The following is a 24,504-nucleotide window of genomic DNA, read 5'->3' as shown; positions in this document are numbered from 1 at the left end:
AATCCACAATAGAATAATAACCATAACAGAATCAATGAAAGATCACAACAACTTGGGCATTTGACCAGTGTGCAAAAGACACAAACTGTACAAATACAAAAATAAAGAAATAATAATAATAAATAAGGAATAAATATCAAGAACATGAGATGAGTCCTTGAAAGTGAGTCCATAGGTTGTGGGAACATTTCAATGATGGGGCAACTGAAATTGAGTGAAGTTAAAACAACACACACAAAGTGCTGGTGGAACACAGCAGGCCAGGCAGCATCTATAAGGAGAAGCACTGTCGACGTTTCGGGCCGTCCTGACAAAGGGTCTCGGCCCAAAACATCTCCTTATAGATGCTGCCTGGCCTGCTGTGTTCCACCAGCATTTTGTGTGTGTTGTTTGAATTTCCAGAATCTGCAGATTTCCTCGTGTTTGCTCTTTGAGTTAAGTTATCCCCTTCTGTTCAAGAGCTTGATAGCTGAGGGGTAATAACTCTTTATGAAACTGGTGATGTGAGTCCTGGGGCTCCTGTACCTTCTTCCTGATGGCAGCAGCGAGAACAGAGCATGTCCTGCTGGTGAGGGTCCCTGATGATGGATACTGCTTTCCTGCAACAACGTTCATTGTAGATGTGCTCAATGATGAGGAGGGTTTTACTGTGATGGACTGGATCGTATTCGCTACTTTTTGTAGGATTTTCCATTCAAGGGCATTGGTGTTTCCATACCAGGCTGTGATGCAACCAGTCAATATACACTCCACTACACATCTATAGAGGTTTGTCAAAGTTTTAGATGTCATGCTGAATCTTCACAAACTCCTAAGGAATTAGAGCTGCTCCTGTGATTTCTTTGTAAGTGCTCTTACATGCTGGGCCGAGGACAGGTCCACTGAAATGATAACACCAAGGAATTTAAAGTTGCTGACCTTCTCCTTCTCTGACCCTTTGATGAGGACTGGCTCATGGACCTTTGGTTTCCTCTTTCTGACATCAATAAATGCTGATTCGTAATCATCTTTGATTTGGTCTAGAACAGTGGTCAACAAACTTGAATATGGCATTGGAGCTGTGCCATAACACTTGATGAAGCTCAAAAACACTTAATTATTGTGGATGTACAGTGCCTATAAAAAGTATTCACTCACCCCTTCCCCAGAGGTTTTCATATTTTATTGTTTTACATCATTGAATCACAGTAGATTTAATTTGGCTTTTTTTGACACTGATCAACAGTAAAGATTCTTTGTCAAAGTGAAAACAATTTTCTACAAATTGGTCTAAATTTATTACAATTAATTAACACTAAATAATTGATTGCATAATTACTCATCCTATTCAAGTTAGTATTGAATAAATGCACTTTTTTGACAGCAATTACAGCCTTGAGTCTATGTGGATAGGTCTCTACCAGCTTTGCACACTGTAGTTTTCCCCATTCTTCTTTACAAAACTACTCAAGCTCAGCACGGGAACAGCCCATTTCAAGTCTAGCCACAAATTCTCAATTGGATTGAGGTCTGGACTCTGACTTGGCCACCCAAGGACATTAACTTCATTGTTTTTAAGCCACTCCTGGGTATCTTTGGCTTTATGCTTTGGGTCATTGTCTTGCTAGGAAACAAATCTTCTCCCGAGTCACAGTTCTCTTGGAGATTGCATCAGGGTTTCCTCCAGGATTTCCCTGTATCTTGCTGCATTCGTTTTACTCTCTACCTTCACAAGCCTTCTTGGGGCTTGCTGAAATAAAGCATCCCCATAGCATGGTGCAACCACCACCATGCTTCACGGTAAGGATGGTGTGTTTTTGATAATGTGTGGCATTTGACTTACGTTAAACATAGTTATTTTATCTGATGGCGAAAAGGCTCAATTTTGGTTTCATCAGACCACAGAAACTTCTTCCATCTGACTTTAGTCTTCCACATACCTTCTGGCAAACACTAGCCAAGATTTAATGTGTTTTTTTTACAACAGTGGCTTTCTCTTTGCCATTTTCCCATAAAGCTGTGACTGGTGAAGCATCCAGGCAACAGATATATGCACAGTCTCTCCCATCTCAGCCACTGAAGGTTACAACTTCTCCAGGGTTGTCATAGGTCTCTTGGTGGCCTCCCTCACTAGTCTCCTTCTTGTACAGTCACTCATTTTTTGAGGACATCCTGTTATAGGCAGATTTACAGCTGTGCCATATACTTTCCATTTCTCAATGACTGACTTTGAACTGCAAGGGATATTCAGTCATTTGGAAATTCTCTGGTATCCATATCCTGACTTTGTGCTTTTCAATAACCTCTTCGCATAGTTGCTTGGAGTATTCATCTTCATGGTGTAGCTTTTGCCAGGATACTGACTCACCTGCATTGGACCTTCCAGATACAGGTATATTTTAATACAATCAATTGAAACACCTTGACTGCACACAGTGATAATTTGGTGTATCATATTAAAGGAGGTGAATACTTAATAGAAACAATTACTTTTTGTAATTAATTTAGATCACTTTGTAGAGATCTGTTTTCACTTTGACATGAAAGAGTCTTTTTCTGTTGACCAGTGTCAAAAGAAGCCAAATTAAATCCACTGAGATACAATGTTGTAAAACAACAAAACATGAAAGCTTCAGGGGGGGGGGGGTGAATACTTTTTATAGGCACTGTAAATACTACTGAATGATAGTCATTGAGGCAGGTATTCAGGCTTGAAGCAGTTGCGTATTTCAGACTGTCAAAGTGAGAGGTTAGTGATCTTAGTGAGCACTCCAGCCAGTTGATCAGCACAGGTTTTTAGTACTTAGCCAGGTACCTCGTTTGAGGCAGATGCTTTTTGTGGGGGTTCACCCTTGTGAAGGCTGTTCATATGATGGCCTCACAGACTGAAATCACAGTATTGTCACAAGCTGTGGGTGTTCGTGATGATTCCTCCATGCTTTAATGGTTAAAACAAGCATAGGAGGCATTCAGCTCACCTGGAAGCAAAACCCTGTTGTCTCCTATGTCACTTGATTTAACATTAAAGTAGTTTATTAGCATTCAAGCCCTGCTACAACTGTTGAGCATCATTCACTGATTCAAGTTTAGTCCAGATTTACCAAGTCCAGATGGCTTTCTGGATATCGTACCTGGACCTCTTATAACTTTCTTGGTCAGACTTGAATGCCTCTGATCTGGCACTCAGCAGATTGTGGGTCTCATGGTTCATCCACAGCATCTGGGTGGGGAAGGCTCCGAATAATTTTGTGGGGATGCACTAAACAACTGTTTTAATAAAGCATTAATAAAGAATGCTGGAGGAGCTCAGCAGGTCAGACAGCATCAATGGCAGGAAATGAACAGTCAACATCTTAGGCTGAGACCTTTCATCAGGATCACACACAGAATTTTGCATGTGTTACTCAAGATATCCAGCATTTGCAGAATCTCGTGTCTCCGGCTTACAATTCATGGTATGCTTTCTGCTTACTTCTGACTAGCACAGTTACATTTTCAACATTACAATCTGCTACTATTGTTTCATAATAGTGAAATTTAAGCAAAATCACTATTTCATCCACCATCTTTTAAGATATTTCTATCAGAACCTTGGTTTCCAGGCTATTAAGTAGTGTATTTGTTACCCTTAAGTTTAATTTTGTTTGTGTACTTATTACTTTAGGGTTTTCATACTTTAATCTAATGCTTCATTGCTACTAATAGCAGGAATTTCACAAGACAACCTCATGACAGTTTTTGGTATAAATTTTGGTTTGTCATAGCAGCTAGCTAAAATGATAAACTGGCTTGATGGGAAAACCAGAAGGATGAGGCACTAACCAACAAACAGTATGAATCCTCTCCAGAAACTGGGAATGATCATGGAGTTAAGAGTAGATTTTGGGATCAGCAAACTGCAGAGCAAGCAGTTTGAGTAATTGATCCAACATAGACTGGTGAGCGAGATCAGATGTCAGATACAAGTACAAGACTTTTGTAGCCAGCTACTTAAAATAGTTGCAATACATTATGAGTCCAATATTAACTAAAAGTAAAATATCTCACATACCTCTTTACCTCTAATGATGTCACCTTTAAAAGGAACAGAAATATCTGTACAGTGCATTAACAATGCTTTGATAAGGCTTTGGAGTTCCTGATACTGAATGGGTACAGCCAGATGATCTTTCCTATTTTAAAAAAAATCAGAGATTCTACAATGCACATTTGTTATTTATTCCACCATTTTATTCTACGCAGACTCACAGTGCATTAATATCATGATTGTCAATAAAACTGTTAATAAGCATTAAACCTCTGATAACTCAGTTCTAATCTTTAATATTAAAACTCTGAAATAGCTCAGCAACTCCTACTATCTATTATCCTAAATGCCTTGCTTCCAATATTTAATTAGAGAAATAGGAATCACAATATTTAACATATTTTCTGATTATCTACTAATAAGTCTGGATTTCCCAAAGTAACTATGACATTAATGATGTCCAATGTCAGAATCCTTCAAAAAAGTTCAATTGTCCTTTGCAGAGCATTCATTGGGTTTGCTCTGATATGTTTTTCTAGGCATGGTTGCAGAATAGCAATAAACTACAGCTTCAAAACAAGCAGAATTTTAAATTTCAGATTGATCCAGTTTGGAATATTTTTGATCCAAGTGTTCCTTCCACTTTTGCAAAATGTGCAGTAATTACTGCTGTAGCAGTATTCTGTTCACACTAAGATAAATATAACTGCTAGTGGAAGGTCATCGATTCAGTGAAATTCACATTTTAACTTGTCCAAAACTTGCTAGTCTTACAGCTCAGCAAGGTGTGTACAAGTCAATGCTGCTAACAGGCACATTCCAGGGTGCAGAATAACATGCTGAGGGATTCACTGAAGTTGGTGTAGTCAGCCAGCACAAAGGCTTTGAAAGGAAGGAATGCAATCTAAGATCCAGCTGCGCCTGTACACTGAAGGGCTGTGTACTGTGTTAATAGACTCTCAACCACTTCCTGTGTATCTGCTGAACCAAAAAATGAGTGGCAGTGTGGCATTGAGACATTGTAAACTGAATGTACTGGTTTGACAGCATGATGAATGTATTAATTTGATGACACAATAAATGTAAAGAAAAACACATACTGATTCTATTTTATTTCCGTCATATAATTGTATGGATAAAGATTATTTTAGAATTTTAAAAAGTATTATTCTTCCCTTCTAAGATTGACCATGCTGATGAAGGAATACTGTTGAAAAAAAAGACACAAGCAGATTGCTCATATATCAGAGACAAAAGGTATTCTTTCATTTCAGAGTATCTATAAATAGAGCTAGGGTAGCAAAGGGTAATCTGGATGGACAACTGAGCTTATAAGGGAATTGCAAACATATGAGTATTTGTATCTACACAGTATAATCAATTTAAAAAAACCTAAGATTAAAAACTTGCAGAGAGCGATTTTCTGGGTTGAATTGAAGAAATAGCAAATTAGAAAATGAACAGGACCTAGGTAGATAAATTCCTCTTTAATGATTTCAAATAATGCTCAGCACAGGACCAAAATTGGTGCTCAAAAAATTGTAGACACTAAAATAAACCAAAGCCTGGTTTAAGAGTTTCATTTTATAGTCATCTCAAATAAGTCAACAGTAAGAATTCCAGACTTATGAGCAAGATAGTTAAATATTTAGAGGCCAAAAGGAGAAATAAGGAACATGTAGGAGACTTTCTGACTAACAGACCCCAATCTGTTAAGTTAGGCAACCTCTCCTCCTCCACTCTCACCCTGAACACTGGCATGCCTTGTGTGATGAACCCTCTTCTATACTCCCTTTTCACCTATGACTGTGTTCCTGTACATGGTTCTAATTCCATAATCAAGTTTGCAGACGACACCACGGTGGTTGGCCTGATCAGAGAGGATGATGAGATGGCCTACAGGGATGAGGTCCAGCACCTGGCCGCGTGATGTGCCGACAACAACCTGGCCCTTAACACCCAGAAGACCAAGGAGATCATTGTGGACTTGGCTTTAAGGTAAGGGGAGGGAAGTTCAAGGGGGATATTAGAGGAAGGTTTTTCACTCAGAGAGTGGTTGGTGCGTGGAATGCACTGCCTGAGTCAATGGTGGAGGCAGATACACTAGTGAAGTTTAAGAGACTACTAGACAGGGTTATGGAGGAATTTAAGGTGGGGGGTTATATGGGAGGCAGGGTTTGAGGGTCGGGTCAACACTGTGGGCCGAAGGGCCTGTAATGTGCTGTACTATTCTATGTTCTATGTTCTACTTCAGGCATACTAGGAGCCACACTCATGTCCCCATCTACATCAATGGAGCTGTAGTGGAGCATGTATCAAGCTTCAAATTCCTTGGTGTCCACATTTCCGAGGATCTCACCTGGTCCCTGAACTCCTCTATCCTGATCAAAAAGGTTTTATTTCCTTTATTTCCTGCGAACCATCAAGAAAGCTCACCTCTGTCTCAGGATATTGATGGACTTTTACTGCTGTACCATTGAGAGCACACTCATCAATTGCATCTCAGTGTGGTACAGCAATTGTCCCGTACCAGACCCTAAAGCACTCCAGCGGGTGGTGAAAACTGCCCAGTGGATTAACAGCACCCAATTGCCCACCATTGAGAACATCTACCATAAATGCTGCCCGGGAAGGGCTAATAATAAAGCATTATCAAGGATGCATCTCACCCTAACCATGGACTTTTTACTCTCCTCCCATCCAGTAAGCGCTACAGGAGCCTCTGCTCCCACACCAGCAGGCACAGGAACAGCTTCTTCCCTGAGGCTGTGACTCTGCTGAACCTCACATCACAGCGCTAGGCAGTATTGCACCCATATTGTACTGTCGCAGTACTTTTATATTGGTGTGCTGTAGCACTTACTTTTTATTCACAGTTATTTTGTAAATAACACTATTCTTTGCATTTCTGGTTAGATGCTAACTGCATTTCATTTGGCTTTGTATCTGTACTCGGCATAATGACAATAAAGTTGAATCTAATCTAATCTAATTAGAGAATACAAGGCTGGAAGAGACTACAGAGAAGGGGGTCATGGCAAGCAGAACTTTGAAAGTGAGTATGTGAATTTTAAAATTGAGGTTCTTCCAGATTTTAAGCTTGTACAGTAAAATATCAACAATCCACTGGTCATCTATATGGAAATCTCAATGGTTCAGCAGCTGGCTAATCAGATAATTTTCCTACATTCCCCCAAGACTCACAGGTCCCTGATCTCCAAATTCCTCTGACACATATTGTGTTCACTTGAAAATTTTTATAAGCTTGAAATTTTTTCTATAGCTCATGTAAAACATTAAAATATCTTTAAACAAATTATTTTATAGTACCGGTGACTCCACAATACAGAAGGCTTGTGTTCCTAGAAAATGGCCCTTATCAAGTGTTTCCATAAGGTGAAGCCATAGGCCTCAAAACTGTAAGTTGAGGAAAATAAAATGTTGTGTTTATTTATTTATTTACATTTTATATACATCCTATAAGGACAAATTTTGATTCCATATTCCAGATTACTTGGCAGTGATTTGTGAATTTCATAAGGGTGAATTTCAGTTACACAAACTGTAGTAGCATAGGGGGGAGATCACTTGCATACTTATATCGTAACATTATAACACATAGGAGCAGAATTAGGCCATTCAGCCCATCAACTCTGTGCCATCATTTCATCATGGCTGATCCATTTCTCTTTCAAACTCCTTCTTCCCATAACCTTTCACGCCCTTGCTAATCAAGAACCTATTAACTTCAGCCTTAAATACACCCAATGACCTGGCCTCCACAGTTGCATGTGGCAATGGTGGATTCACTACCCTCTGGCTAAATAAATTCCTCCTCAACTCCATTCTAAAGCACATCGCTCTATTCTGTGGCTGTGCCCTCTGGTTCTAGATTCACCCTACTATAGGAAACATCCTCTCCACATCCACACTATCTAGGCTTTTCAACATTTGATAGGTTTCAAAGAAGTGGTAAATGGAATACATCCTTTATTTTATATTCTAGTCCTCATGAAATGAATAATAACATTGCATTTACCTTCCTCACCACCAACTCAACCTCAAGTCCAGTTTATTGTCAGTTAACTATATACAGTACACGTATACTGCCAAACGAGACATTTCTCCGGACCAGGGTGTAAAGCACAAAAATACAAATATAAAACACGCAATAACTTAGGAAAGTAATAATTAAATCTACAAATTAATTATGCATAGATAAACAAAGTAAAGTTGATAAATTAAATATTGTAGGGTACAATACAAGTTATACGATGACACTTTGAATGTGATGTTGCAGTGAGTTCAGTAGTCTAATGGCCTGAGGGAAGAAATAGTTTCCCATCCTGACCATTCTTGTCTTTATGCATCAGAGTCTCCTGCCTGATGGTAGAATGTCAAAGAGGATGCTGGATGGATGAGTGGGATCCTTGATAATACTAAGGGGCCTGCATATACAGCACTCCTGATAAATATCCCCAGTGGATGGTAGGGAGATCCCTATGATCCTCTCAGCCATTCTCACAGTCCTTTGTAGGGAATTTTGACACTCTGCTGTTCTTGTACCAGATGGATATGCAGCTTGTCAGAACACTCTCAAAGGTGCTCCTGTAAAATTCAATTAGAATGGGGGGGGGGGGGAAGGTGGGTGGGAAGAGCCTCACTTGCCTCAATCTCCTCAGGAAGTGGAGGTGCTACTGTGCCTTCTTATTCAGGGAGATATGAGGGATCAGGTGGGTTAATCTGTGATGTGAACTCCCAGGAACTTGGTGCACTTAACTCTCTCTATGGAGGAGCCAAGTATACGTGGAGGGTTTGGTTCATCTGTACCTTCTTAAAGTATACAATCTTTTCTTTGGTTATTCACACTTTCAGAATTAGGTTGTTGTTCCCACACCAGTCCATCAGCCACTCCTCCTCCTTTCTGTACTCTGACTCATCATCGTTATTGATGAGGCCAACCACAGTTGCATCATCCGCAAACTTGATGATACTATTTGAGATGAATTAACCTGCAAATTAACCTTTAGGGAATCCTGCAGGAGGACTCTCAAATCCCTTTGCACTTCGGATTTTTGAATTTTCTCCCCTTTTAGAAAATAGCCTATCGTTTTATTCCACCTACCAAGGTGTACGACCATACACTTCCTGACACTGTATTCCATTTACCACTTCTTTGCCTGTTCTCCTCATCTGTCCAAGTCCTTCTGCAGCCTGCTTCCTCAATCTATCTTCGTATTGTTTGCAAACTTGGCTACAGAATCATCAATTCCATCATCCAAATCATTAAAATACAATGTAAAAAGAATCAGTCCCCTGTAGAACACCACTATTCACAGGCAGCCAATCATAAAAGGCTCCCTTTATTCCAACTCTTTGCCTCCTGCCAATCAGGAGATGCCAATCAATATTGGGGAAATTAAAATCTCCCACCACAACAACCCTGTTATTATTACTCCTTTGCAGAATCTGTCTCCCTCTCTGCTCCTCGCTGTCCCCGTTACTATTGGGTGGTCTATAAAAAACACCCAGTCGAGTTATTGACCCCTTCCTATTCCTAACTTCCACCCACAGAGACTCCGTAGGCAATCCCTCCATGACTTCCTCCTTTTCTGCTCACTATCCCTCATCAACAGCGTCACGCCCCCACCTCTCTTGCCTCCCTCACTGTCCTTTCTGAAACATCTACAGCCTGGCACTTGAAGTAGCCATTCCTGTCCCTGTACCATCCAAGTCTCCGTAATGGCCACAACACCATAGCTCCAAGTGCTAATCCACGCTCTAAGCTGGGTGGTGGACGCTGAGGCTTTTGCTGAAACAGCCAGGGGGTGGGGGGTAGGTAATGCTTTACTGCCTGCTGTTGCTTGCGTGGGGGAGAGGGGTGTTTGGGGTTCTATCAGTTTTTTGTAATTAATTCTCTTGGGGTTCTTCTGTTTTTTGTGGATGTTTGCGAAGACAAGTATTTCAGGTTGTATACCGTATACATACTCTGATAATAAAAGGAGCCATTCAATTTGGTATCCTCTTTGATACTGTTGGTTAGCTTACTTTCATATTGCATCTTTTGCTTCTTTATGGCTTTTTTAGTTGCCTTCTGTTGATTTTTGAAAACTTCTCAACCTTCTAACTTTCCACTAAATTTTGCTCTATTATATGCCCTCTCTTTTGCTTTTATGTTGGCTTTGACTTCCCATGTCAGCCATGGTTGAGTCATCCTACCTTTAGAGTATGACAACTTTTTGGGGATTTATCTATCCTGCACCTTCCGAATTGATCCTAGAAACCTCCCGCAATTGCTGCTCTGCTGTCATCCCTGCTAGTGTCCACTTCCAGTTGACTTTCACCATTTTCTCTCTCATGCCACTGTAATTCCTTTACTATACTGTAATACTGATATATCTGACTTTAGCTTTATTCACTCAACTTCCAGGGTGAATTCTATCATCTTGTGATCACCGCCTCCTAAGTGTTCCTTTATGTTAAGCTCCTTAATCAAATCTGATTCAGTACACAACAACCAAAACCAGAATAGTTGTTCCCCCAGTGGGCTCAATCTCAAACTGCTGTACCAAATTATCATGCAGGCATTCTACAATTTCTCTCTCTTGGGATCCAGCACCAACCTGATTTTCCTAATCCACCGACATATTGAAATCTCTCATCTCTCATAATATTGCCCTATTGACAAGCCTTTTCTATCTCCCATTGTAAATTGTAGCCTACGTCCTGGCTACTCTTTGCGGCCCATCAAGGTCTTTTTATCCTTACAGTTTCTTAGCTCTACCCACAAGATTCTACATCTTTCAATTCTATGTCACCTCTTTCTAAGGATTTGATTTCATTTTTTTTACCAACTGAGCCACACCACCCCCTCTGCTTACCTGTCTGTCCTTTCAATACAATGTGTACCCTTGGATTTTAAGCTCCCCAACTATAATCTTCTTTCAGCCACTACTCAGTAATGCCCAAACAGCATACCTGCCAATCTCTAACTGCTAGAAGATCATGGATAAAGCAGAGGCTTATTGGCAGGAGGCAAAGAGTGGGAATAAAGGGAGCTTTTTCTGGCTGGCTGCCGGTGACTAGTGGTGGTCCACAGGGGTCTGTGTTGAGACCAATTCCTTTTTCATTATTTGTCAATGATTTGGATGATGTAATTGATGACTTTGTTGAAAAGTTTTCAGACGATATGAAGATGGGTGGAGAGGCAGGTAGTTTTGAAGAAGTAGAGGCTACAAAAGAACTTAGATTAGGAGAATTGGCAAAGAAATGGCAGATGGAATACAGTCTCAGGAAATATATGGTCATGCACTTTGGTAGAAGAAATGAAAAAGTTGATTACTTTCTAAATGGAGAGAAAATACAAAACCTGAGGTGCAAAAGAACTTGGGAGTCCTTGTGTAGGATTCCCTAAAGGTTAATTTGCAGGTTGAGTCTGTGGTAAGGAAAGCAATGAATGTTAGCATTCATTTCAAGCTGACTAGAATATAAAAGCAAGGATGTAATGTTAAAGCTTTATAAAACACTGGTGAGGCCTCACTTGAAGTATTGAGCAGATTTGGGCCCCTTATCTTTGAAAGGATGTGACTCAATCTATAGTAATACAGTGTTCACCTGTATTAATATGAACAATCTGCAATAAACAAGGTACATTTTGAAATTATGTAACTGCAAATGTGGAACTATATTTTTAAACAGGTGGTGGATGCCGAACCTATTGAGATTTTTAAATCAGAGATTTAATCAGAGATTAATCTTATGAGTCAGAACAGAAGTGATGATGTATTGGTCAGCATAATAAAACTCAAGAGGATAAATATACAACTCCTGTTCTGATGAAAAAGGAAACCTACAAATGCCATTAATATTCTTTTGCTTGAAATAAACCCCTCTCTACATTTGCAATGGCCATAGGATTGACTTCGACGGGACGGTGCCGCACCAATGGCTTTTGTGACTGTTTGATTTTTAAAAAAGCCATTGAAATAGAACAAATTTTAACAAAGATGAAGGTCTCTCTCTAAATAAGGACTGGAATTCTATCATAAACAAGGTGGGAGAGCAAAAACCTGATTGGATGAGGACTAACCAATCAGGAGGGATGGAATATGGGGACTTGTCTAGGCATCATCGCTGAAGAAGCTAGCAGAGTTTGTCATTGAAATGTCAATTATAATTGATGCCTGTACCTGGCTGGAAGCCTGAGAAGAGTTTATTCATCAAATGCACTGGGAAAGCACTAGATCCTTTTTCAAACCTCTCTATTAGGTCATCAATTATAAAAGAAACTGCTTCTGCTTACCGAAGGAAGGCTGCCACAGCATTGGCAGCTTCAGTCACAACTTCAAGACTAGAGCTTGTTACTGCTTCTTGTAAGACAACAACAGCTTCACTCCAAATGGCAAAATTCATAAACAGCTTTAATCCTGAAGGTTGTCTGTAAAATATATTTAGTCAATTTTATTTATATTTTGAATACATTGTTATTAAAAAATTGAAGTATAAAAACTCCCTGAATGCAGCTTATCAACATAATATCTTCCAGATCTTCTCTTGAAAGAACTATGAGGTTGTAAGTTTACCCTTAAGTACATACTTTGATGACTCTAGAGTCAGAACATTTTCACTGTTTCCAAATTTGCTGCCTCCAGCTTGGTCTTCAAAACTGACTTCAGCAATTATAATATAATATACAATTGACTGTTGGGACACATTAAAATAATGCATTTCCATGATAGTGATAATGGTGGTAACAATCAGGTTTCAGACAGACAGAAATAGGTCTGCTATTACATCCAAGTAAAGCAATACATGCAGGCAAGACCAGAAGAACCCAGCAGCATAGAACTGCTTAATAATTGAATTCCAGACAGTGCTGAGATTCTTCTGGAGTCCATCATATTCCATTCCTGCATATGGCAAGGCATTTTATGTTAGTATTACAAAAATTTCTACAAAGAGAGGTATTCAAGTTTTAGATAATTATTGCGTAAATACGCTTGCCAGCCTCAATAACATTAAATAAAGCACCGCTGCTAAAACATGAGATGGTCATTCTGGACACATTTCCAAGGTTTGATGCAGCTTATCTGGCACTGTTGAATCATTCTGACATCCAATTTTCACTCTCTACTATTAAAAGCACGACAAGCTTTGATTGGAGTACAGAGTGATTCGTCAGTCACAAACAATGCTAACAGATGCCCATTTTTCTAGCTTTCAGAAAAGGATCTGACACCAGCACTGAACAGCTGTCAAAATGAGGATCATTCACATCTATATGTAGAAACATTTGCTGCACAAAGTATTTCTTTAGCTGTCTGAGTTGCACGGTGTTTCTCGATACTTTGTTCACTTTTTCCAATTGTAAGTTTGTCACTAATTAAAATTCTTAGCTGGTGTCAAGGGGAAAAACTCAAGTACATAGAACCTCTTGAGAATTCAAAGGCTATAAAAGAAGAGTAGCAGAGGATTTTCAAAAGTTAATTATTATGAAATGATCATTTTCATGATACCAAAATGGAATTTTCTTACATTTGGGGTAATGTAAACCAGAATAGGGAGAAATGAAGGCAGTCTACAATGGGTTACCTTAGGTTCAGAGCTGTTCATGGTATGGCTTATACTTAAAGAAAGAACTCATGATTGAGCTGGCTCTGTGATTGATAGTGAAGAGACATGTGGAATACATTTGGAGAGAGAAAAACATGATAAAGGAATAGAAAATAAACAGTAGGATAAAGATATAGAAAAAAGAGACCTTGGAATACATGTCCATGGATCCATATAGGTAGCAAGAAAGTAGTACAAATAAATCAGAAAAGGATGTTCAATATACCTTTCTTAAATGCCATAAACACAAATACCTGGTTTACTTTACCATCTCCAACAACATTCCTTTTTGCATTGCATTTTTCCATGCAAAGACATGGGATGCAACAGCTGCCCTTTCATTCCTTCCCTTCCCATTACCAGCGACTTAAATGAACCTTCTAGGTGAAGCAGTGATTCACTGGTACTTCTTCCAATTTAAAAAACTACATTTAGTGCTCATAATGTGGTCTTCCCATAATATATGGTTGCCATAATATACTAATGCAATCCAGCACTTGCTTTTCATTGAGATCAAAAAGCACAAAGCCAAAAATTATAGAGCTAGATATAAAATACAAGATGTCAGTGATACTCATCAGACTAGGTGATATCTGTGGAAACAGAATCAGAGGTAGCATTGTAGAACTCCACAGAAATTGTCCAATCTGCTGAATATCTCCATAGTCTGTCTTTATCTCTCTTGCACTGATGGATTTTCCATTGTTTTTATGCAGTTCTTGAGATTCTTCTCAGAAGGAAAACTTCAAGTATTTTCCACTAGGTCTTCCTTCTCAGGTTTTTAGCTTACAAAATATTTTTATTGCAACTTCAGCACTCAGTGGTGTAAGAACATACAAGGAAGGCATCATTGTCAAATATTCTTAACTTTGTCTTTGTTTCAACCTGCATTAACTTCCAATGCTGTTCAGCATGGCAACAGTGAGGATAGGCACAGCTAATACTATATCTCTCTCTGTACTGAATGTTTCTATACTATTTTCTTATAGATGAATTCCTATTAATAGTAATGAGAGTGCTGTTCATTTTGTGATTTATTTTTTTATCAAGTTGGCTTTGCTGGGCCTCAATTTCAGTCTATGATTTGGGTCTTCTCAACCACTCCATCTGCCTCTTTTGCATGTGTTACGAACCCCGTAACTGGGTCACTTACCAGCAAAGATAGAGAGGTCCGTTGAAGTCTGATGGTACTATTTTTAACAGTATTTATTGGTAAAAATACACAAAAATAATATCAATGCAAACATACAGATACTATACGTCGTCAATACTAGATCTAAAAGTGCGGGTATAATAATAATCAATAAGAAATAGCTCTATCGTTGTCTAGGGGATAATGTATTGTCCGATGGAAATATAAAAGTCACTCAGTTCATTCAGGCTGCAGCTTTTTGGTGGGAGAGAGAGACAGATTTTTAGAACTTGCCAGCTTTTCCTTTTTATGATGTCGATCCTTCGAAATTTCGTTGGTGGCCTCTCCTTTAGCTAAGCCATTCTTCCGTGGTAAGGCCCGCCAATTCCTAGGCAAATGGAAAAGGACGCACGCGGGCCCCCACCGGCTGATGCTATTAAACGCTGTCACAGGATTTCTAGCATTTCTCCTGGCGTGTCTGAAGGGGTTGTTCCCCAGACCCTCTTTTATCCTTACTCACGGGGTCTCAGATGTCAATCAGGTTGGGATGATGCAATCCCTCAACCAGCCCAATCTGGTCATTCCCTGAGGGCTTCAATGAATAGTACAGTACTCAATACACAATTCCGTCTCCAAGAGACAATAGTCGTTATCAATGGTTCCGCCTTTCTGGGGGCCAGGACACATTCCAAACCTTTGTGGATTCTGCGTGTGTCTCTCTCATTTCCTGGGTCCCAGACCTGAATTAATAGCGATCTTGCGATTCTCAAAAAGGAGGGGGCTACTTTGTACCCTTCGGCCCCTCAGAGTTGTGGCACATTCGTAACACATGATTTGAGAGCAGGTCAATTTATTAACACTGTTTATATCCTCTACATGGTTCCCTTCTATTGCCTGTTTTATTATCTTTCATAAATTAGATTGTAGAAAAGATGCAATGTCAGGTCAGGGCCTTACTGAAGCCCTGTAATGTAGCTGTCTCATCTCTTTATAGAGGCTTTATGATATTTGTAATCTTCTGAGATATTCTATATAAATAGAAAATATTCCAGAAGAAAATATGGTGATCAGCTAAAGATACATCATAAAATAAAATGTCACATATCCCACACATTATTTAGTAACACAGAAATCTGGCATTTTGTATTTATGGTATCCTTAGCATAAGGATTTGCACTACACTATTATTTTATTTCAAAAACCCCACTGGAGATTCTCCATGGTCCAAAGGGACCTAATTTAAATTTTCCCCATTGCTAAACTTCTGTTCAGATCTATTTTTAATATACTAAATATGTGGGTAGACCTAACACAAGTACTTTTGATCTATCTGAACCAAAGAGAAAATAAAAATTTGTGCATAATATTTCTGTGAGAAGCCAGACATTATTTAAACCAGTTAGACATATATATCTGAGAGAAAGAACTAATTTTAGAGAAATACCAAATAAATGCTATTACAAATGTTGTTTAAAGAGACCTATGGCAAACATATTTTTGGTGTAAATGTTTTGATTGGTAACTTTAGTTAAATTACACAATGTTATATCATTGTATTATTCACTGAATAATTATATATTTAAGATTTTATTTCATTTACAAGGAGTACTATAAAGCCTGACTGCATGGAAACAAACGCAATCATAATTGCCAGCTTAATAACCTGAGCAACACCAGGTATAGCAGCTGGTTATCCTATAAAATAGTGGAAAGCATCAGACATTTGAGATAGATGACAAGTTATGATAATGCTTCTACCACTCACCAATGTCTCCACTTCCTCATCGACAACCCTTAATAATTTTTATCAAAGCACCATATTTTGGCATGGCAACTGTTCTACACGTGACTGCAAGAAACTACAGAGCTGTGCTAAGCTGAGCTCACATCATGGAAACCAGTCTCCCCTGCACAGTCTCTTAAGTCTACTCACTGCCTCAGAAAAGCAGCCATCAAAATCAAATAGTTTACCTACCAAGAGCATTCTCTCTTCTTGCCTCTTCATTAGGTAGAAGATACAAAAGCCTGAAAGCACATACTACCAGGCTCAAGAATAGTTCCTAGGGTTATAACCCTGCTGTTATAAAACAATTAAATAGCTCCCTTATATAGTTCCCTAGTATGATAAAATAGACTCATGACCTCACAGTCTACCCTATTATAATTTTTCATCTTATTGTTTACGTGTGCTGCACTTTCTCTATAGCTGTTATACTTAAATCTACATTGTTATTGTTTTACCATGTTCTACCTCAAAGCACAGTGTACTGATTTGATCTGTATAAACAGTATGCAAGACAAGCTTTTCACTGTATCTCGGTACATGTAACAATCATAACTTCCATTTCCAAATTAGCTTCACAAAGCAAAAACAGGGACAAATTACTTATCTTGTGACATCAGAAAAGATTTATACCACAAAAGCAACAGACTAAAATAAATAAAAATAGATGTCAAGGCATGTACATTAGAAATGGTGTACATGCTAAACTAAATATCAGAATAATGACTTCATGGGGAGAAACAGACGAAACAAACAGCATATTTTCAAATTGGCTTTATAAACTAAAATCTAAATGGCTAGAAATCCCATCATGTAGTACATTTTTTATATGCCACATAGTAAATTTTTCAAAAATCCAATTGCTAAGTATTAACAGGGAGCATAGATCAGCTCTGTCAGTTGTATTGAAGTTCTTTATGTAGGTGGAGCACATACACAAGAAAGCAGCTCAGTACATACAATGATGTAAATCAGTGCATAAAAGCACAAGTGATGTCACTTGCATGGCTTTCTACTATGCATGTGATTTACAAATATCAAGTCTTAGCCGTGTTAAGGCTTGCTCATGAGCCACCAAGAGTGTCTATCCTCATTTATGTTGCTGTTAGGTATATCTGCTAGTGGAAAATTCTGTCTTAAAAGGTACTTTCCTTAGAAATTACTTCCATTCCACACTATAGCTAGACTGCCTTCCATTCAGAGTCTTCTCTGTTTTATCCCTCAAATCAACTCTCTAGCTTTTTCATCAATCTATAGCTTTCCATTCCTCTGAACTTTACCCCAGTGTTCCAATATTCTCTGATTCCTGATCACTTCTTCGTCATCCTCTTCCTACTTCTCTTCAATCCTCTTTGGATTTTCTTCCTGCTCCCAGATCATACCAACCATTTCTCCCAATTTCTCTAGCTCCATCGCTGCTTAAATCCATTCAATCATCTCTCTAGCACTTGGGCTTTGCCCGAACCCCAATCTTCTCACCACCCTTGCAATCTTCTGCCCAGCCCCTAAATCAATACTCCTATTTCCCTACCTGTTTTGTACAATAGTTGTCTTTACTTCATTTGATTACCTTTATGCAATTCAATCTGCTTTCATAATTGTGTATAGATTCAGGATCCACCTCAATGTGGCTTATTCCTACCATTCCACTATATTTGATTTTAACATTTATGTGTATTTCTTGTAAAAATGCTATAAATCCAACAAGAATGGAGAGTTATATTAGAATTGAATATTAGTAATAGAGACCACATTGTTGTAAAACCTTATTATTGGTTCGCCAACATATTCAAGGAATTCAGGGCTTTTAACACAGGATTGGTGAAGGATAGCAACATGTGTCCAAAACAGAATGCCATGAGACCAGGAGATGGTGGTGTTCCTATGTGTTTACTCTGTCTTACGAAGTGGTAGATTTACATCTTTAGGCTGTATTGACGATGCACCTTATAAATGCTCACTTCTGCTGCCATATTGGGCTGGTGATAGAGGGATTGAATGTATTAAGCTCCTTGAGTGTCGCTGGAGCTCCATCCATCCAAACAAAGCATTCCATTAAATTCTTGTCATGCGTTAATACTAGTTTAAAGAATGGCACAAGGTTAATTTTGATTTCATCATTCTTGCCAGCGTTTTTCAAATAATGTAAAAACATATACAGTAGAATGCCTACAAATCTGTACCTAGGGGACTTCAGATATGCCAACCTGTTAGGTTTTCCAGATTATTGGATATTATTCCTATTAATATACCAAAAAAATTGATTAAGCTGTTACACAGTAGTATAATAAATGATAAACAAACTAATGAGTTTAAAGTAGTATAGGAAACAGGATCCCAGTGAGTTTAAACTTTAAAGGGAAAATTGGAATGTGGACTTGATGAGTCAGTGGGATTACAAAATAATGTGATTCCTAGAATTTTACTGTGCTACTATCTTAGTAACATATGAAAGTTGTTCCAAAGTCTTAGCAATTTAGATTTTACCTTTTTAAAATCTCTCCAAACAATAGTAGACCTTGCTTCTGAACCTCAGTATTGTTCATCCTCATTGTCTCTTTCAAGCTGCGAACTAAGGATTCTATACCTGTAATATAAATTTAACAGCTGCTTGATCATGGATATATCATTACCATCATATTGTACCATTAAACAATAATGAAGATACTAACCATAAATTGCTATTTTATTAGTCCTAGGCTCTTGATTTTGGGAAAAACAGAATTATTTTGAAGAACCATGGTGTTAAATATATAGTTCACTTATGTTTCACTGGCCAGGGGAGTTGTTGAATCTTTCAAGTTCAAAGTAAATTTTATTATCAGAGTACATATATGTCACCATATGCAATCCTGAAATTCACTTTCCTGTGAGCATACTCAGCAAGTCTATAGAATAGTAACTATAACAAGATCAATGAAAGATCAACCAGAGGGCAGAAGATAACAAGCAGTGCAAATACAAATATAAATAAATAATGAGAACGTGAACTAACAAGATAAAGATTTCAGTGAGACTATTGGTTGTGGGAATATCTCAATGGATGGGCAAGTGAGTGTTGTTAATCCCTTTTGTTCAAGAGCCTGATGGTTGTGGGATAGTAACTGTTCTTGAACCTGGTGGTTCAAGGGTCCTGAAGCTCTACCTGATAACAGCAGCGAGAAAAGAGCACGGCATGAGTGGTGAGGATCTCTGATGATGATGCTACTTACCTAAAACAGTGTTTCATGCAGATGTGCTCAATGGTTGAGAAGGCTTTTCCCCTGATATATTGGGTTAAATCCACTTCTTTTTGTAGGATTTTCCTTTCAAAGGAATTGGTGTTTCCATATCATGATACAGCTAGTCAACACACTCTCCACTATACATCTATAGAAGTCAGTTTAAGTTTTTGATGTCTTGCTAAATCTTTGCAAAGTCCTAAGGAAGTAGTGAAACTGCCGTGCTTTCTTCATGATTTCATTTACATGCTGGGTCCAGGGTAGGTCCTCTGAAATAGGAACACCCAGGAATTTAAAATTGCTAGCCCTCTCCACCTCTAATGAGGACTGGCTTATGGACCTGTTTTCCCTCTCCTGAAGTCTACAATTAGTTCCTTGGCCTTGCTGACACTGAGTGAAAGGCTGTTGTTATGACACCACTCAGCTAAATTTTCAATCTCCCTCTTGTATGATGATTCGTCATCACCTTAGATACGGCCCACAACAGTGGTGTAATCAGCAAACTTGAATATGGCATTGGTGCTGTGCTCAGCCACACAGTCATAGGTGTAAAGTGAGTAGAGTAGAAGGCTAAGCCCACAGCCCTGTGGTGCACTTCAGTTGATAGAGATCATGGAGGAGATGTTGTGAATCTGAACTGACTGAGTTCTATAAATGATCCAATTGCCCAATGAAGAACTGAGGCCAAGGTCCTGGAACTTACTTATTAGTTTTGATGGGTTGATGACATTAAATGCTAAGCTGTAATCGATAAAGTGCATCCTGATGTATGCATCTTTGCTGTCCAGATGATCCAGGGTTGTGTGAAAAGCTAATTAGATGGCATCTGCCGTGGACCTGTTGCTCTTGTAGGCAAATTGGAGTGAATCCAAGTCATCTCTTAGGCAGGAGCTGATATGTTTTATCACTAGACTCTTAAAACACTTGATCACTGTGGATGTAAGTACAACTGGGCGATAGTCATTGAGGCAGGTCACCACGCTCCTCTTGGGCGCCAGTATAATTGAAGCCTGCTTGAAACAGGTGCTTACCCCACATTGCTGAAATGAGAGGTTAAAGTATCAGTGAGCGCATGAGCCAGTTAGGCAGTACATAGCCAAGTAGCCCATCCAGTCCAGATGCTTTCCTTGGATTCAGCTTCCTGAAGGTAGCCTGCACATCAGCTTCAGATACTGAGATCAAACGATCATCAGGAGATGTGGGGATTCATTGTGGTTCCTCCATGTTCTGACGGTTAAAGCGAGTATATAAGGTGTTGAACAACACACACAAAATGCTGGAGGGATTCAGCAGGCCAGGCAACATCTACGGAAAAGAGTACAGTTGATGTTTCGGGCTGAATCTGGTCTGTTGAGACCTTCCAGCATTTTGTGTGTGTTGCTTGGATTTCCAGCATCTGCAGGTTTTCTCTTGTTTGTGAGTGGTCTACTGGTGATAATTGGGCAGGGTTTTCTTCAAACAGGCCTGGTTGAAGTCTCCAACTGTTATTTGAAATGCGTCAGGATGGGCTGCTTTTTGTCTGCAGACGACATCATGCAGTGCCATGAATGCTTGTTATAGTCAGCCGCTAGTGATAACATCCAGGCACTAATATCCTTCTAAAATTTTGTGCAACAGAAATATTATCTACAGTCTCAGATAGCTCTGCATGGAGATGATGGCTTGATTAGAGTGGCAAAGAAGGTTGTGGAGTTGGGTTGCATGAAGAAGAGAGGACAGGAGATTAGGATGGCAAACACGAGGAAATCTACAGATGCTGGAAATTCAAGCATCACACACAAAATGCTGGTGGAACGCAGCAGGCCAGGCAGCATCTATAGGGAGAAGCGCTGTCGATGTTTCGGGCTGAGACCCTTCATCAGGACTAACTGAAAGGAAAGATCTCTTACTATCTTTCCTTTCAGTTAGTCCTGACGAAGGGTCTCGGCCCGAAACGTTGACTGCGCTTCTCCCTATAAATCATTTATGTCAAACTCAAGGCCCGCGGGCCAAATCTGGCCCGCGGTGGAATTATCTTTGGCCCGCGAGATAATATCTAATTACTATTAAAGCTGGCCCCAGTAATCGAAGCGCCTATGGCGTATGATATGGCTAATGCTGAGTTTATTCAGGTACCAGGTTTTCAGGGTTTTTAGTGTTTATTCGGCAGTCTTCTTCATAAACGGAATTTGTAAAGTGAAACACTTTGTAGTTATAGCAGAGACTGAGACACATGAGAGCAGGCTGAAAAAATGGAGGCAACAAAAGCTGCGTTCGCACGCGTCCGACTGATCCGGCCCGCATGAAGCTGCATTTTGCTCAATCCGGCCCGTGACCTAAAATGAGTTTGACACCCCTGCAATGCTGCCTGGCCTGCTGCATTCCACCAGCATTTTGTGTGTGTTGCAGGAGATTAGGACAGACGGTTAGGAAACAATGGTTATAGAGGATGGTGGGAGCACGGAGGGGTTGTCATGGGGGTTGCAGTAAGAAAGCCAAAAGGTTGATTGGGGTTGAATTGGAGAGGGTCAATTTTTTGGGACCTAGAAAAACTTATATGAGTTTGGGCAAAAAGTTGGCAATTCACATGGTGGGCAGTGAAGAGCTCAAGGAGAAAGAGTTGCAGGATATGAAAAGCAGAGGAAGAGATAGATCTGTAGGTCAAATCATGGGATAACTACAAATAGAAGCACATGAGTTAGAAACTCAAAAACAAGAGCTTAGCAGAAGAGACTCATGCAGAAAGACAGAATGATTGAGGAAATTAAGTCATAAAAGAACCAAGGGTAAGATTAATGGAGAAAAAATATTTGATAATACAGTTGATGATATGGTTCACAGGTCATCTGCAGAAATAGAAGTAATAACCACATGATGAATCTAGACCATAATGGCATGATTTGGAAATAGAAACACAGAAAACCTACAGCACAATACAGGCCCTTTGGCCCACAAAGCTGTGCCAAACATGTCCTTACCTTAGAAATTACCTAGGGTTACCCATAGCACTCTATTTTTCTAAGCTCCATGTACCTATCCAGAAGTCTCTTAAAAGACCCGAGTATCCGCCTCCACCACCGTCGCCAGTAGCCCGTTCCACACACTCACCACTCCCTGTGTAAAAAAAACTTACCCCCAACATCTCCTTTGTACCTACTTCCAAGCACCTTAAAACTGTGCCCTCTCGTGCTAGCCATTTCAGCCCTAGGAAAAAGCCACTGACTATCCACACGATCAATGCGTAGAATAATTTCTTCAAAACTATCACTCTTGATAACCATAAACATTATTATTCTACCTCTATGTAAAATAAGGATGGCTAGGTGAGGCATAGAGGATCTGAAGTACTTGGGCACCAAGTGATACAGAGAGGAATATTAAGAAGGCTTACCTGGAAGAAGTCTGCCTCAGATTCCCAGAAAGAGGACAAAAGGCAGGAATCCACTATGACCAAAGGAAACCTGAACATTCAAGTTAAGTTTTCTCCAGTCCTGCCAAAGGGTTTTGGCCCAAAACATCGACTGTCTTTTTTTGCTGCAGAGATGCTGCCTGGCCTGCTGAGTTCCTTCAGCATTTTGTGCACCCAAGTTAAATCCTGCTTCACTGTGCAAATTCCATACCATAGATAGATTTTGTATATGCAATACAATTTTGAATGAAGCAATTAATACGAATGAGCATTTCCAGCAGTTTCTATATATTTGTTTGTTTATTGATTGATTCAGATACAGTGCGGAATAGGCCTTTCCGCCCACTCCGCCCAGCAATCTCCCGATTTAATCTGAGCCTAATCACAGGACAATTTACAATGACCGATTAACCTACCAACCAGTACATCTTTGGAGTGTGAGAGGAAACCGGAGCACCTGGAGGAAACCTATGTGGTCATGGGTAGAATGTACAAACTCCTTACAGGCAATGACAGAAATTGAACCTGAACCACCTGTACTGTAAAGCATTGGGCTAAAAGCTACGCTACCGTGCTGCCCCCTACACTACTGTGCACATGATTTATATGAAAGTACTAAATAAAGAAATATACTACCAACACACTAATTAATCACAAATAATGATGGAAAAATAAAATTATCTGATACTATTCCTCAACTCCCACAGTTAAATGAAGACCACAAAGTATCAAATATTATAAATATATGCAACTACATGCAATATTTATACAAGTATTCCATAAAATATATCTTGCATCTTACTTCTCTCATACACATGCAGCTGCTCATTATTCATGTTCTGTAGCTAAATTCATATATTTGGCTCAGGCTGAATATCTGAACTGATATTACTTTATGTTGTCTTGTTCAAAATAGTCATCCTTGCTAACAATTTTTAATTTTACTTACCATAAATAGTGTGGCACTTGGAAAAGAAAAGTTTCTCCTCAGTTAGCAAAAGAAGACAACTGTAGATTGACCACACTAAAATCTCATCGGAACTGGAGAGTCGCTCAAACAGAAATTCTATGAAGTCAAGAACCAAAAATTTTGCAGTCAACAACAACTTCATTGCAAAGTCTGATTAATAATACAGAAGAAATTGAAATTGGTGGCTAACTTATAGAGTCACAGGGCACTACACTACAGAAACAGGCCTTAAGCTCATCTAGCCTGTGCCAACCTATTTTTATCTGCCAAGATCAATCTACCTGCACCTGGACCTTAGCGCTCCATATGCCTTACATTCATACACCTATCCAATTCTTTTTAAATTTCCAATTGAACCCGCATCCACCACTCCCACTGTCACTTCTTTCCAC

General features: G+C 39.3%; 1 protein-coding gene across 1 annotated transcript in view; it reads right to left on the bottom strand.

Moving 5' to 3' along the window:
- LOC140719000 (meiosis inhibitor protein 1) overlaps window positions 1-24,504 on the bottom strand; it is a 156,048-nt gene that overhangs the window by 57,900 nt on the left and 73,644 nt on the right. Inside the window, exons 11-14 of the mRNA XM_073033308.1 lie at window positions 24,092-24,208; window positions 19,021-19,120; window positions 12,309-12,443; window positions 4,031-4,151 (exon numbers count right to left, since the gene is read on the bottom strand). Coding sequence (XP_072889409.1) covers window positions 4,031-4,151; window positions 12,309-12,443; window positions 19,021-19,120; window positions 24,092-24,208 — 473 coding nt within the window. The remainder of the gene's footprint in view (window positions 1-4,030; window positions 4,152-12,308; window positions 12,444-19,020; window positions 19,121-24,091; window positions 24,209-24,504) is intronic.

Source organism: Hemitrygon akajei, chromosome 31 (genome assembly GCF_048418815.1).
Source record: "Hemitrygon akajei chromosome 31, sHemAka1.3, whole genome shotgun sequence".
NCBI lineage: Eukaryota > Metazoa > Chordata > Chondrichthyes > Myliobatiformes > Dasyatidae > Hemitrygon > Hemitrygon akajei.
Note: the sequence above shows the minus strand (reverse complement) of the source record. Positions and strands in the feature narration are given on the sequence as shown.